Source organism: Pelmatolapia mariae, linkage group LG15 (genome assembly GCF_036321145.2).
Source record: "Pelmatolapia mariae isolate MD_Pm_ZW linkage group LG15, Pm_UMD_F_2, whole genome shotgun sequence".
Classification (NCBI taxonomy): Eukaryota; Metazoa; Chordata; class Actinopteri; order Cichliformes; family Cichlidae; genus Pelmatolapia; species Pelmatolapia mariae.
Genome location: NC_086240.1, coordinates 25,654,426 through 25,669,138, shown reverse-complemented (window position 1 = coordinate 25,669,138; position 14,713 = coordinate 25,654,426). Strand labels below are relative to the sequence as shown.

The 14,713-nt window shown below is 42.1% G+C and overlaps 3 protein-coding genes across 3 annotated transcripts in view; 2 read left to right on the top strand and 1 right to left on the bottom strand.

Moving 5' to 3' along the window:
• Window positions 1–508: 508 nt before the first annotated feature.
• Window positions 509–3,769, top strand: naa20 (N-alpha-acetyltransferase 20, NatB catalytic subunit). The gene is made up of 6 exons (XM_063495368.1): window positions 509–614; window positions 1,187–1,211; window positions 1,378–1,468; window positions 2,246–2,381; window positions 2,477–2,622; window positions 3,475–3,769. Exons 1-6 carry the CDS (start codon window positions 562–564, stop codon window positions 3,558–3,560), a joined length of 537 nt encoding a protein of 178 aa, XP_063351438.1. The 5' UTR covers window positions 509–561; the 3' UTR covers window positions 3,561–3,769.
• Window positions 3,770–3,785: 16 nt separating this feature from the next.
• Window positions 3,786–11,700, bottom strand: crnkl1 (crooked neck pre-mRNA splicing factor 1). Its single transcript, XM_063495367.1, has 14 exons — window positions 11,517–11,700; window positions 10,116–10,268; window positions 9,746–9,837; window positions 9,375–9,533; window positions 8,848–9,014; window positions 8,105–8,283; window positions 7,833–8,003; window positions 7,355–7,546; window positions 7,137–7,196; window positions 6,956–7,036; window positions 6,353–6,592; window positions 5,668–5,769; window positions 5,282–5,530; window positions 3,786–4,245 (listed from the first exon to the last, which is right to left on the bottom strand). Exons 1-14 carry the CDS (start codon window positions 11,562–11,564, stop codon window positions 3,862–3,864), a joined length of 2,277 nt encoding a protein of 758 aa, XP_063351437.1. The 5' UTR covers window positions 11,565–11,700; the 3' UTR covers window positions 3,786–3,861.
• A 448-nt stretch (window positions 11,701–12,148) lies between these two features.
• Window positions 12,149–14,713, top strand: part of cfap61 (cilia and flagella associated protein 61) — a 47,241-nt gene continuing 44,676 nt past the window's right edge. The window contains exons 1-5 of the mRNA XM_063494683.1: window positions 12,149–12,291; window positions 13,355–13,505; window positions 13,668–13,744; window positions 13,927–13,994; window positions 14,084–14,204. Of these exons, the coding sequence (XP_063350753.1) occupies window positions 12,149–12,291; window positions 13,355–13,505; window positions 13,668–13,744; window positions 13,927–13,994; window positions 14,084–14,204 (560 nt within the window). The remainder of the gene's footprint in view (window positions 12,292–13,354; window positions 13,506–13,667; window positions 13,745–13,926; window positions 13,995–14,083; window positions 14,205–14,713) is intronic.

The window sequence follows — 14,713 nt, the reverse complement described above, 5'->3', positions numbered from 1 at the left end:
AAATAAATATTACATGTAACCTAAGAGTCACAATGCAAAGACTTAATTTTGCAGTTTGTTTTTATATGAGTATCAGTATCATAGTTTAACAGCTGAACTGCACCCGTTTAACATCTGTGATGCAGAGGAACTGATACTCTGGATGTTTGACCTGCTCTTTGAGAATTCACTGCAGAAAACTTCAAAGTACGTTTTGGACAAACGTTCGAGAGTCATATCACCAAGTGGGATAGCTGGCTGAACAAAATAAGTTAAAGCATATGAAAGGTCTTTTTTTTTTTTACATACATTCTGACACCAGGCTCATCGTATAAGCTGCCATGGGTAAAAATACTTTTCAAATACAGTTTTTATAGCATTAAGGCAAACCTTAAATATACTGAAATTAATCAGCTGATTCTGCGACGGTAAAATTACAAACCTTTAAAAATCTAGTTTTTGTCAATAGTGTAGTACCTGCCTTATCCCTTTGGGGACGCTGCTCCTTTTTTATGGCCTCCTAAAGGTAGCCGATATCTCGTTGTCTCTATGAGGTGAAAGGTCACGCTACAGTGAGCCAAGATGACGACTCTGCGGCCGTTTACATGCGATGATTTGTTTAAATTCAACAATATGTGAGTAGGGTTTCGTTCTTTTAGCACATAAGCTGTAATTTAACGCTGTTTCCGGTGTGACTGACGGTGACTGATGGGGATGGATGCAGCTTGTGTGTTCGGTGTGCGGCTGCGCCATTCCTGACCAAACTTCATGCAAAAATCACATCATTTAGCGACTCGGGTCATACAGACCTCAACACTTTCAGCATGTTGTTAAACAACCGTCTACGTTTAATAACTGAAAATTATAGTTTTGTTGGCAAAGCTGCTACATACTCGGCACACCGAGACCACGCAGGATTAAGTAGAAGCTGTATTTAAATATATATATGTGGAATTAAACAACGTCTGTGGGTGTAAGTCGAGCAAAGACATGCCGAATTTTCCTATAGACACAACGGAAACATTTAGGCTATTTACGTAACTTAAATGCCCATATGTGATGCTAAAAATTATAAATTTGCCGTTATTTCTGTGGAGTTTTGTTCGTTTCTCTCCATGTTAGAATAACGAAAGGGCTTGGTAGGAAATGGATAATTGGATGTGAATTTTAACGGCTCATTGATATTTTTGTGTGTTTTGTCCATCAGAAACCTGGATCCTCTCACAGAGACTGTATCCTTTACTCTGCTTATTTAAGCTTCAGGGCCCACCCGTGGATGGCATCCACATTTAATTACACCGATGCAGTAATAATAACGAGTACCTGACATTATATAAAGCGTATTTTAAGTGTGTTTTCTCTTACTCTGGATAGTTTTCTTTAACCTTTGACCTCCAGTATGGGATCCCGTTTTACCTGCAGTACCTGGCTCACTGGCCGGAGTACTTTATTGTTGCTGAGGCTCCTGGAGGAGAACTGATGGGCTACAGTAAGTCCTCCTGTCTCCACCGGGGTTAAGGTCATCTTTTAACTCTCGAGAAACCATGCTAGCCTCTAAAATGACATAATAATAAGTCATACAGGAAAATACATATATTTTTATTTACCTCATCTGGGTGTAGTTTGCGGAGAAGGATGGGAGTGTCGGTCTACATATGTTCTGCCTTGTCCAAAATGTGTCCATTCCCCCTCAAACTAAAATCAGAACAAAACGTCTGTGCAGAGATGACACCACAAGGGCAGGGCATGATTCTGATCGTGTTTTGTTCCATATCCAACCTGATTCATGTGCAGCTTTTCCATGTACCACACAAAAAGAAAGGTCAGAGCAGCAGGTCATTTTACAGGGAGGCCTTCAAAAAGCCTAGAATAACAGAGGGCTGATCCATGGAAAGATGAGCCCTAACCTAACTGCTCTGTGATGCTGTGAAACTTTCTCACACATTTATTGAGCTTTAAACGTCCAAAGACTGCCTCCTTACCTGTTCGAAGGTTTGGAGACAGGCTACAGATGACTCCTCCAAAGGAAGTGTGTTATGGATGACTAAAGCTGTTTATGCATTAATTCATTTATTTGGTGTACAGCATGTGGTGCCGTTTGATTCTGACATGATTTAGACACTGAAGATGGCGCGCTCGAGCAGACCTGCAGCTATACGCAGGCCTGTTTGAACAGAGGGTGCAGATTTAGAACAGATCCTGGACAGTTTAAAATAAATCCTGTGACTCTCGCCTGAGTCTGAGGTCATGTGGAACTTTCTTGCAGTTATGGGGAAGGCGGAGGGATCTGTGGCTCGCGAGGAGTGGCACGGCCACGTCACTGCTCTGTCCGTGGCCCCGGAGTTCAGACGGCTTGGCCTGGCCGCCAAACTCATGGAAATGCTGGAGGAGATCTCAGAGAGGTTCGTATCAGGACTGGGATGAAAACTGTGCGAGCCTATCCCTCACATTTTCAAATCTCTTGATTTTTGACGTCTGTGACTTTGACGTGTTGTAGGAAAGGCGGATTCTTCGTGGATCTGTTCGTACGAGTGTCCAACCAGGTGGCAGTGAACATGTACAAACGTCTGGGCTACAGCGTGTACAGGACAGTCATAGAGTATTACTCTGCCAGCAATGGAGAGCCAGATGAAGATGCTTATGGTAAGATTGCAGCAGAGTCATTTTATCTCAGGAAGGTTTCTAACTGCATCTGCAGCCAATCAGAAAGGAGCTTCCTTTATTGCCTTCCCCAGCTGTTAAACTCACAGCTGATGTGATTTGCACAGAGACATTACCATAGCAATGAGCAATATTAAAACGATCCAGGACACTTGAATTGGTGCACAGATGTACTGCAGCTTTTAGCATCATCATGAATTATTCTGACCTCTCACCTCTGCAGCAGGATGCAAACAACTGATTTTTATGATCTGCATGAAGCAGCATGTATCTGAACTGTATTCGAGTGCATTTGACCCCCAAAAGTGCCTCAAACCACCAACCAACTACAGGTCATCTACTAACCTTGGAGATAGTCAATGACGTGCTCTACCTCCCGAGCCACAGCCACCCAAATTTGTGTTTTCAAATTGGTAAGGACTTGAATATCTCTTATGGGACAGATGTTCCACATGGGGGTCTGTCTCAAGTTCAACCTCTCTTCAGAAATTTGACCATTTGACACTCGTTCAGTTTCATCTTTAGCCCCGGTATGCTGTACAGTGTTCCATCATCAGATGTTTTATCGTTTTCCGATTGCTGTCAGTCTGTGACCAGTGTCACAGATGTGGATGATAAACGTTGGTGCACTGACAGAATACTTAAACTTTTAATTTAACTGCTGATGTTAGTTTTGAAACAGCTGAAACAACAGTGAGAGACTCTAATACAGCCCTGTTCAGCTCACCGACAGCTCTGTGCCTTCTGCTCTAAACTTAAAATAAATTTACATGGTTTTTATTAATTTACGAAGTGTGTTACTAAAGGACAAAACCTGCTGCCTTTCTCCTTCAGACATGAGGAAAGCTCTGTCCAGAGACACGGAGAAGAAGTCGATCATCCCACTGCCGCACCCCGTCAGACCCGAGGACATCGAATAACAGCAGACTGTGGCTCTCTGACTCTGTGATACTCGTACATTGACGTACATTGATAAACTGTCATTCCTCAGAGAACCACTGGTCCTACAAAGAGTTTCATCTACTGTAAATATTAAATGAACATTTAGAAAAAGAACACGCAACACGTGACTTTGAGCTGATGTTTGTGTAATCGCACAAAGAAAACATACAATAAAGACTCGTCCTGAGCCTCCAGCTTTTGTGTTTTAAAAAAAAAAAAAAAAAAAAATACTAGAAAAATCCAGACTGTCCGCTCCCCTCGAGTCCCTGAGTGGGAAATTTACTCTTTATCTTCCTCGCTGCTCCTGCTCTCCTTCCTCTCTCCACCTGTCTTCTTCTCCTCCTCCTCCTCACTCTCGCTGCTGCTGCTGCTGCTGCTGTCGTCGTCTCGGTCATCGTACGTGTTCTCCTGTTCCGTCTCAGCCACAGTTTCTCTGCTGGACGCAGTCGTCAGCTGATTCTCGGGAGAAGCTGCCGCCTCCACAGACTGTTTCGTCGTCTCTTCGGCTGCCGGCGGACCATTTTCTGGAAGCGTCTCGTCGTCTTCCGTGATGACCTGCTGCTTCTTCCACATCTTGGCCATGGCGAGCAGCTTGAGATTGGGCTGATTGGCGGCGTCCTCTGGAAAGATGTAATCGTAGTACTCCTCCCAGCCAGCGTCCGACTGATGGGATGGAAAAGAGAGAGGAGATTATTTTAATCACTGAACCAAACTGTCTGCGAGTCGGTATCATCCCAACTCAGTGGAAAAGTTCTAACGATGACAGTTTACAAAGAAAACCAAAAACTGGAGCCAGAGAGACATCACATAATTATAAATGACTTAAAATAACATCAAGAATGATAAAGTGCAGGTTTTGAGTATCAGAAATTCTAAGATTAAAAAAAATATTTTGGCATTTCTTCAAAGGCTATTGTCTATTCAAGATGTGCTATTAAAACCAATTTAATTAGGTAAAATTAGGTGGATGTGATTTCAGGACCTTCACGTTTTTACTCATTTATGTTTGACTTCATTAACGTTTAATTCAATTTTTTAAAAAGTCAAAGTAAACGTTGAAGAATATCCACTCAATTAAAAGGATAAGTTCTCCATTAAAAAAAAAAACCCCCAAACATTTCAATTAATGCAAATTTTTTTCCTGAAGTTTTCATGTCATCAAGTTAATTCATATCTCACTATTGAGCAATATAACTGTGGACTTATCAGTCCCACACAGTCTCAGTGTCCATCACCGTGCCCAGGAACATTGTCCACATTTTTCTGGCTCATTGGATAAAAAAAACAAAACACTGCTTCGATTTTTTTTAGATTAACTGATGTTAAATTTAAATAAAAATGGCTGAACTTACTACAATAGAAAAAACCCCTGCTGAACTAAAATCTATTTTTATGAAATTTAAAATGAGCAGTTTCTAAACCTACGGTTAATTAGTGGCTGGAGAAAAGAACTCACTGTTTCAGTGTCAATGTTATGATTAATAAGCAGAAAATGTTCAGCATATTTCCTCCGTGTGACTAAACTGATTATCAGCTGATGAATAACTGATTATTTCAGGACAAATAAGAACTGTCCAATTATTGTAAATGAGGTTTTTAATTAATCCACTAGTTATTTTTGTGTATAAAAAAATTCAGTAATTGAGAAAACATTTCTGGTGGCTGTCACCATCCAGCTGTGACATTGTCCATCTCTTACCCCATCCTCGGCCGTCAGCTTCCTCCTCTTCTTCACCTTCTCCGGCAGCAGCTTCCTCACCCGCTCTCTAGTGCTGTCTGTGCCGAACTCCTTCTCGAAGTCTCTCCAGGACTCGAGCAGCATCAGCCTCTCCTCCTTCTCCTCGCAGTTCCTCATGCTCCTATTGGCCTCCTCATAGATCTGCCGGCACTTCTGCAGTCGGTCGGGGCCATCCACCGACAGCTCGAACTTGGCGTAGCTGATCCAAACCTACAGGAGAAGAAGACGGTAAGCACAGAGCTTGATGGCTGGCAGGTCACACGAAAGACATGAAATATTTTTACTATAGACAGCTTGTTAGACCGTTCGTTAGATCTGGGATCAGGTTTGTGGAGTGCAGCTCTCACCTTGACGTGCTGAGTGCGCTGCAGTAGCCTTTTGTAAAGGTTTCTGGTGTTTTCAAACTCTTCCTGCTCAATCTCAAAGTCGATATAGGACTTCCACAGAACCTGAGGGCATAACAGACGTGAGTGCACTGAATTCATCAGCAGGGCAACAATGTGAAGCGTGAGATAAGAAGTCGAACATATTTCAGTGAAAATGAAGCTACAGGAAGGTTTTTAAAAAGAAATTAAAATAAAGGATCATTTTACAAAAAGTTAAGATTTTTAAACAGAAACCTAGCTTGACTTTGATCTCACTTTGCTTCATGAACACTAATCCAGGATTACATGAAGCTGCTTATCAACTGTTTAGTCTGGGTTCCTGTCCTATGAATGGAGTACACTGTAGGAGATGAATTACTGTGACAGTAAAAATTGATGATGAAATGTGATGTTCACAAAAATCATAATAAGAAGCTTTAAAAACAGTCGAATAAGTTCAAAACCGGAACACCACACTTGAGTGCGTCACTGTGACGCACCCACTATATCTCACTCACCAGGCTTCTTCTCCTCTTCCTTCACATGACCCCTGATTTAAAAGTATTCCAAAAATAGGTGAGAAGGCATTTCTTTTCCTCCCATCATTAAAATGCTATTTAACTTTCACCACCAGGGGGCAGCGTTTGTGCAAGAGGTTTCCAGTTACCTCTGGCATGTCCAGCCGTGGCTGCCCGATGGCGAGTTCGAAGATGGCCCGAGCCCGCTCGATGTCTCCCAGGATTGTCTCCAGCTCAGCAAACTTGATCCAGGTGGTGCAGTTTTCGGGGGTGAACTCGAGGTATTTCTCGTACAGCTTTCTACAGCGGTCGAACTCTCGCAGCTGCAGCTCCAGCTCGATGTAGCCCTTCAGCAGTTTGTTCTTTGGGCATTTCCCGATCGCCGTGCCCTGAGGAGAGAAATACTGATGAGAAGAAAGCAGACACAGACGCTGATGCCATTCTTCCTGTGGAGCCAGTGAGTTACACTCATCTGACTGAACTCGGCATAGAGCAACAGGGGCACTGAAGGCGAGGAAGAGGAGATGCCTTTGTTCTGGAAAAGTTTTCTTTTTACAGACTCTTTCCGTTTTGCTTTTATTACTTTAAAAGACACCTTTTGCTCTACCCCCATCCTCTGCAAAAAGACTGATACAAGAAAGCATGAACGGAAGCTCGTTTTTTAAAAACTACTTATTACTTATTAAGTCACCCAAAATGTAACATAATACATAACGTGTGGTGCTTTTGCACGTGCATCTGAGGAATCGTACCATGATCTTTCTGGCTGCCTGCAGGTTCTTCTGTCGGATCTCAAACTGAGCGAAGAGCAGCCAAATCTTAGCAAATGTGAACTGAAACAAAACAACGACAGTCACAATCAGGTGAGAATAGCAAGAACACCTTTACTGTAATGCATGAGTGGTTTCACTGAAGAGATGCGGTGTAAATTACCTTCTTGTGGGGGATGAGTTCCAGACAGGCCTGATAAACCTGCCTCGTTCTCTCGGGATCCTGCCATCACAGAGTTTTGTTTAATCACACACATCACTGTCAGACTTCTCGTTTTACATTTCTTTACAGCCTGGTTATGTCTGTTGCTTGAGAACATGATTCAGATCTGTGTCCTTTACTTTGTTGGAGGTTAACAAGATGCCGAATGATGGACCCACCTTGACCTCGAGCTCCTCATACAGACCGTAGTTGATCCACAGGTAGATGTATCGCCTCCAGTGTCTCTTCTCCTGGATGGGTGGGATGTTGGCGATGGCTCTTTCATAGACATCTCTCACCGTATCTGCATCGGCGTCGCTCTCCACCAGACGGAGGTAATCGAACCAGGCGTCGTAGTTGTGTGGATTCGCCTGGGATTATGAGTGTATGATTTATTTTTTAGCATTTCATTTTCCCCGTAACTTTCCCAAACAGCAGAGTAGGTGACATAAAACCTGCAAGTTAACAATTAAGCAAAAACCCCAAATACGAAGCATATTTTGTTTCCTTACACCAGTACAGAGAAAACAAACCAATCAGGGCGTTAAATCTGTAGACATCTGCCAGAAATGTATCTGCACAAAGGAAAATGAAAGCATCTTCCTCCTTTGTTCCACTTTCTACAGATTTCCAGACGTAATTCCTTAAAACTGATACCTTAACTTCCTCTTCGTACTGGAACCTTCGCTTGCTGACGATGACATCCTCGATTCCTCTGCGGTCTCCAAACTTCTTCTCAAACATGGTGTAGTTTTTGAAGAGCTCCTGTGCCTGATGTTTAGGGATTCTGTCCAAAGCGTACTTATAGATCACCCGGACTCGCTCGAACTGTAAAGGTAGAGAACAAAAGTAAATAAATACATTACACAATATGATATCCAACAAAATGAATGCCAGAAAGAAGTTTGAGAAGTCTGAGCTGCACTCGCCTCCTTCTGAGTCTCCTCAAACCTGGCGAAGGCCACAAAGAGGTTTTCATCTACATGTTCCTCCCCAAAGAACTCCACCGCCCGCTCGTACACCTTCCTGCCGTGGGCGATGTAGCCGTGCTTCTCTTCGAAGCGAGCGTACTTGATCCAGTTTTTCACCTCAGGGTGAACGATGACAAGTGCAGCGAAGTTAAGGCAAACACACCATCACAAAGGTCGTGAGATAAAAGAATCAGAATAAAATAATAGCATGAATAAAGTGTTCAGCAACAGTAAAGACAGGTAGATGGAGGTGGAGGATGAAGAAAACTGAGGAGAAATGCCCCAACAGAAGAGATGGTTCTGTGTGGCTTGAAAAGCCCCGACCACACAGAGAGACGGGGAACCATGTGAGGCAAGGAAAACGCATTCCTCAAGGTTAATCAGTATTTTAGGGTTTATTCTTCCATCTTGAAGGTGAGTTGATAAAAAGTAATGTTATACTTTACATAAACATATATATAAATATATATATAAAGAGGAAGTCTGACAGCAACCTTTGTTGTCCTTCAGAGAACATAATTTGTAGCTTTGAGAAGAAAACAGCCCTGACAATAATGAACTCAAGCTCTGTGGGATGACTCAGACCATCACCCTGATTGCGCTTTTTGTTTCTGTATTTTAAAGTTTTATTATATTGTTTGAATTTAACTGTGGGGAAACAACCAGTTCCCTGCATGTTAGTAAAAGCAACAAAAGGATATATCGCTCATAAATGGTGCGGGCTTTCTCCACCTCCTTGTAGCGCAGCTCAAAGTTGATGTAAGAGTGCCAGGCCTGCTCTTCAGGCTCCCATTCCATCCATCGCTCAAAGACCTGCCTGCAGCCGGCGATGTTTCCCAGCATCTCCTCCATGTAGGTGTACTTGTACCTGTGCAAAGGAACAGCATTCAAAATATTACACACTTAATTAAGAAACACAGAAGATTTAACAAAAACAGACAACAAATGCACAGCAAAGACTCTCCATCAGAGCTGTACAATCACAAGCAGACTCACACGATGCACTTTTCAAAGTTTAAAACACATCATTTACGTCAGATTACATCTCAGCTACTCTATTGTTAGATAAGCGTCAATAAAGTATCAGACAACAAATGCATTTATTTAATCTTTAACTACAAAAAAGGACTGAAAATTGTGACTGTGCCACTTGTCAAAGCCTGCTGATATTTTACAAACAAAACAATCAAGAAATAAATAAAGCAATTAAATGATTTTTAAGTCCTACCAGAACTGGTTGACTCGTGGGAGGATGGTGATGGCTCTGTCCCAGATGTTGCGGGCATGGTTCACCTGGCGGCTTTTCATCTCCATCTCGGCGTACTTTAGCCACAGAGTGACGTTGCGATGATCGACATCTAGCGCCCGCTCGTAAATGGAACGAGCTCTGAAACGAGGGTAACCGTTGGTGAGGTAAAAGTGGACAGTGCAGACACATGGGCATGAGAAATATTTCTAAAAAATTCACTACAATGTTAAAAGATGTGAAGACCAATTCTACTTATTTCAGTACAACCAAGACTAAGATGTTTGTGATTGGACTCCTGCGAAGTTGTAGCCATTTAATATTCTGACTTTCAGCAGATTTTGCCTCAGTACCTCTGGATCTCCTTCAGACTTTCCTCCCATTGTGCGTATTTGATCCAGTTACTGATGACGGTCCGGTTCTTCCTGATGTTGTCCTCAAAGCTCTGAAAGAAAAAGATATTCATCATGTCCAAAAACTATAAAAACATATTTTTGTGTGCTGGAAACGTCTCAAATTTTCCTGTTAGATTAAAACTACAAACACATTTGTTTAACTAAACATGAGTATTAGAGCAGAAGTAAAGCCAGAGAGCATCACACCTCAAATATTTTATGCTTTTTAAACATAAATAAAGCTGGTAAAAAATTCCTGTAGAAAGGGCGGTATGAGTAAGAGCAATGTGAACACTACCAGCAGAGAAAATATGATGGAAGCGCTTACCTTCCTCTTCCTCAGTTTGTAGTCATTGAGCTCCTCCTGATCGGTGATCTTCTGTTTCGGTGGTGGTGGCAGAAGTTCGAGCTCTCTCTCTTTGGCTTCCCTTAGCAGCTGCTCTGCAGTGATCTGAACCTCTGCCGGAGCTTTATTCTTCACCTAAAACACAGCACAAAATAGAATTAGCGTGAGCATAAAGTTGGTCTTTCTTCTCTTCCCCTCAACTGGTCATAGCAGACAGCCTCTCCCTGAACCTGCTTCTGCTGGTTTCTGTTAAAATAGAGTTCTTCCTCCCCAGAGATACCAAGTTCTCCTGATTGTTGGAGTTTTTTCGCTTATGTTAACGTACAATATAAAGCACCTTGAGGCGACTGTTCCATCATCATCTTATTCTTCTTTTGACTCCTCCCTTTAGCAGTCACCAATGGCTCATTTATCCCCATTTCACCCTATGCCAGCATCATCCTGTCATACCAACCCTCTGTATGTCCTTCTTCACTGCATCCATCCGTCTTCCTCTTTTCCTCTTGCCTGCCAGCTCCACCTTCAACATCCTCTGACCAGTATATCCACTAGCCCTCCTCTGCACATGTTGGAACCATCTCTGCCTCTAACTTTGTCTCCAAAATAACTGGCGAGGGCTGTCCCTGACCTTCAGCTCTGCTTCCTGTAAGTTTCAGTCTCCAAACCGTGCATCACTGCAGGTCTCACTACCATCTTGTAAGCTTTTCCTTTCTCATTTGCCTCTATCATGTCAGAAATCACCCCTGACATTCGTCTCCACCCTGCTTGCACTCTCTTCTTTACCACTCTTGTGCACTGTACGTTGCTTTGGATGGTTGACTTCGGATACTTAAACTCATCCACCATCAATTCCTCTACTGCTTTCAGCTTCACTGGTACACCCGTCTCCCTCTCATTTACACACATGTATTCTGTCTTGCTTCCATATACCTCCAGAAGCTCCCTACTCTCAATACAGATCACACTGTCGCCTGCAAACACAATCACAGTCCACTCCTTCACATACCGTTACTATAATAGTCATTTTTGAGAAACTGCATACATGTTTAAACACATTTCTAACTTTAAAGACACAAAGGAACTCAAATGTACCAGATTTTAAATGCTAATATAAACAAGAATAAATTAAGGACATGTAAAACACATGGAAGCCAAAACAAAGCAGAGCGTGGTGAAAGTTTACAACTAATGTAACTTGTGTGAAACTCAGACCACAGAGCTACCTGTTAAGCAGGTAAAATACCCCTAAAACTACTACAGTGTAGCACGTTTTGTGAGTAAATCTGGCAGTGAAAAGATGAGATGAGATTTTAGTTCTGCTCCGTTAGCCCGAGTTCTATGTTAGCATTAGCCTGGAGCTCTGATACTGCTCTGTTCGCTTACCTTCGCCACCTTCGGTATCCGCTGTTTGCCTGCCGCCGTAGACGCCATTTTGATGGCAGGTTTAACCAGCAAACAACGTTAAAAACCTCACTTAAACTGTCCCGACAACTACCAAACGGCGCAAACAGGCAGCGAAACGTTTCCGTCTCACCGAGCGCCAGCCACCATGACAGTAACCACAATGCCCCGCGTCTTCTTCTTTTTCTTTTTGTTCAAAACGCAGACGTGTTGCTGCCATCTACCGTTTGTTCGCCAATGCCATTTTGAATGGTTTATATATACGTTGTCCGATATAGAGAATATATTCACTATAACGGACTTTAGTTGACTTCATTTGTCCAGTTTGAGGAAGTTTTGATGAAGACTAAAAACTCGTTTCTAGACTGATTTTAGTTCTTTAAAAGGTTGCTTTATGACTTCCGGTTAAACTGCGGGAGTTCTGGCGTTACGTTACTATGGCAACTGGGTTTGGTTTCTTTATAGGTGAATACAGTGAGCTGAATTCAGTTAAGTTTATATTTAATTTTACCTTCTTCTATCCACCAGCCTGATATTATAGTTTATTACAAAAAGGCCGTCTTTTGTCTGCTTTAGTTTTATTATTACTATTTATCCATATAATACGGGTGACGATGCGGACTGTAACCTCAGACAGCGCCCGGGAGGAAACGGTGACCGTAAGGAGAAGCGAGTCCGCGGACGCTGAAGAGATAGACGGCCTCATTAGTCCCTCTGCGCAGGCGGTGTTTGGAAGAGTCAATGTTATTCATCTGCTGTGAGAAAAGTTTTTCTTCTTAAACATCTCAGCGACAGAGTTTAGACCGTAAACTAGATGCTCTCTGCTCACAAACACACCTACAAGCTGAATAAGTTGTTTTAAACACTGTTAGATAATGTTTTTTGGAATTATGTAGTCTCTAAAAAGATTTCTATTGTCTCTTTAATATATAGCTGTGCTATAATATTACTGTTGTTCTGCACCGACTGGTGGTTTATTCTTGTCTTAAGTGTAATGTCTAAGCAAATGTGAGCAAATAAACAAGAATAGATATTAAGTCTAATATATATTCTTGTTTATTTGCTCACATTAGTTTTCATGCTGAGAACTGTAGGAGAATTATAGTGCTGGAGGGGATGGGAGTTAGGTCTTGAAAATCTCTCTGCGAATGATCGCAGTCGGTCAAAGTCAGACTACAACTGTTTGCAGAAAGGTTGCCTCCCATCAGGCGACCTGTGCAATCGCCTTGTGATCAAAAGTGATTGTGAGAGCTCCAGGCAATGATTGCTGATTGCACCACAAGTGGCAATCAGTTGTTTTCTAGTTTTTAGTTTTTTGTTGTTGTTTTTTTTTTTGGGGGGGGGGGGGGGGGGGTAACTTTGTAAAGCTCTGGGTTAGATTTTTTTTTTCTATTTTTATTACACAGTTGAGATTTTAAGTTTTTCATAATGTCAGGTAACATTATCAGAGAATGGTGGTGTGTGGGCTTACGCCTCTTGTTCATAGTATTCAACGAATATTTTAATTTATTGTATCAAAGCAATATTGCCACACAAAATTTAGCAATACGATGGTATACTGATTTTTTTCCCACCTCTAAGGGCAGTGTGGTGTCTGCTATGGGGGCTTATACATCCCCAAAACACCTCACCTAGGAGGGATTCACACGCTTAACCACCTTAACTGGCGCTCTAAGAGGACCAAGTTGCCTCTGAAAACATGTGGTGGATGCCACTCTCTCATCACAATTATGTGGTGATTAATGTAGACGTCTGTGCTCTCAGTTAATTTCAAACCCTTACAGAGACCATCACTGAACTTTCTTGTCATGTTTGTTCAGAGAGAAAGCTAACCTGGCTGTGACTCTGACCAATGAAAAGGGCGACATCCTAGGCCACGCTTCCTTCTTTGATCACCCTATTGGAGATCTGGTGGATCAGACGCAGTGGGAAGCTTTCCTGCAGGAACACTTCAGTGTTGGACAATGCACAGTCTGTACCTTTCATTCACTGATTTTAACATAAGGTTTTCATTAAATAGAGACAATTAACATCTGCTGGAAATAATGTGGCCAAGTGCCCATACTCTGCTTAGATGAAATGAAATGAAGTGAGCTCACACCTGCAGTGGATTAAACTGTCGTCTTTCTGCAGCCTTTCAACACACTTTTCCTCCACCTTTTCGTGGCACGGACGAATTTCACCACAGCAAGTGTGAAAGAGATAATGAGGTATGATTTTAAAAAAAAGCCCTTTTAAAAAAATTCTTGTATCATTCAATAAGATTCATATGTCAGTGCAAGGGAGATACTACAATGCACTTTGATTAGAAGCAAGCACAGTATGCACATCCTGAAAGGTGAATGCAGTATGTGTAAAATGATCATTTTTCTTGATGCGCTTTGTTTTGCAGGGCCATCTTTAACGCCGTTACTGAGCTTGAATACGTGTGTCTGCTCAGCCCACACGTTGGTTGTTTAGGTGAGTTAGATTTAGCAAGTTAAAGTCTATAATTCACTTAGGCATTAATTTCCAAGAGGCTCAGGCAGGTGGTTTTTTTGTGCTTTCAGAGCCAGCGCTGGATGAAATATTTGAGCCGTTGGAGCGTGTGACCGACCCCGGGCCTCAGTGCTTGGCATTGATCTGCCACAGAAAAGCTCACTGTCCCCGGCCTCTTGTCCGTGCAGCCAGGTGATTTCCACTGATTCCTTCCCAGGCTACTAAACAGTAGAATGAATAAAAGAGTGTAGATGGATGTACTATAAATAAACATTTATTCACATCAATTTTGATGTAAGATGTGATGAAGAACTCATAGGAGCTAAGATTCTATGAGCACAGCAATTTATTTCATTACTGAACTTACAATAGGCTGTTAAATAATGCTTTATAAAGAGTTCTGGCACAGAAGATGCAGGTTTAACCAAGGATGTTTTTAGTGGTGGTAAACGTAGAACTGCCAGAGAAAACAGAGAAAATGCAAAACCCAGACAGAAGGAACTTCAGGAGAACAGTGGAGCCAGCTCGTTACCTTTTCCAGTCACAAAGGGAAATTAAATAGCTTTCCTGATCCACAAATTCTTGCCTTTGTTAAGGATTTTTCTAAACCTGTCATAAAGTGCATCTAACAAGGAAACAACTTTATAAGTAGATAAAGTTGATATACCTTTACAGCGCTTTGGCATATTATTAGCAAGCTG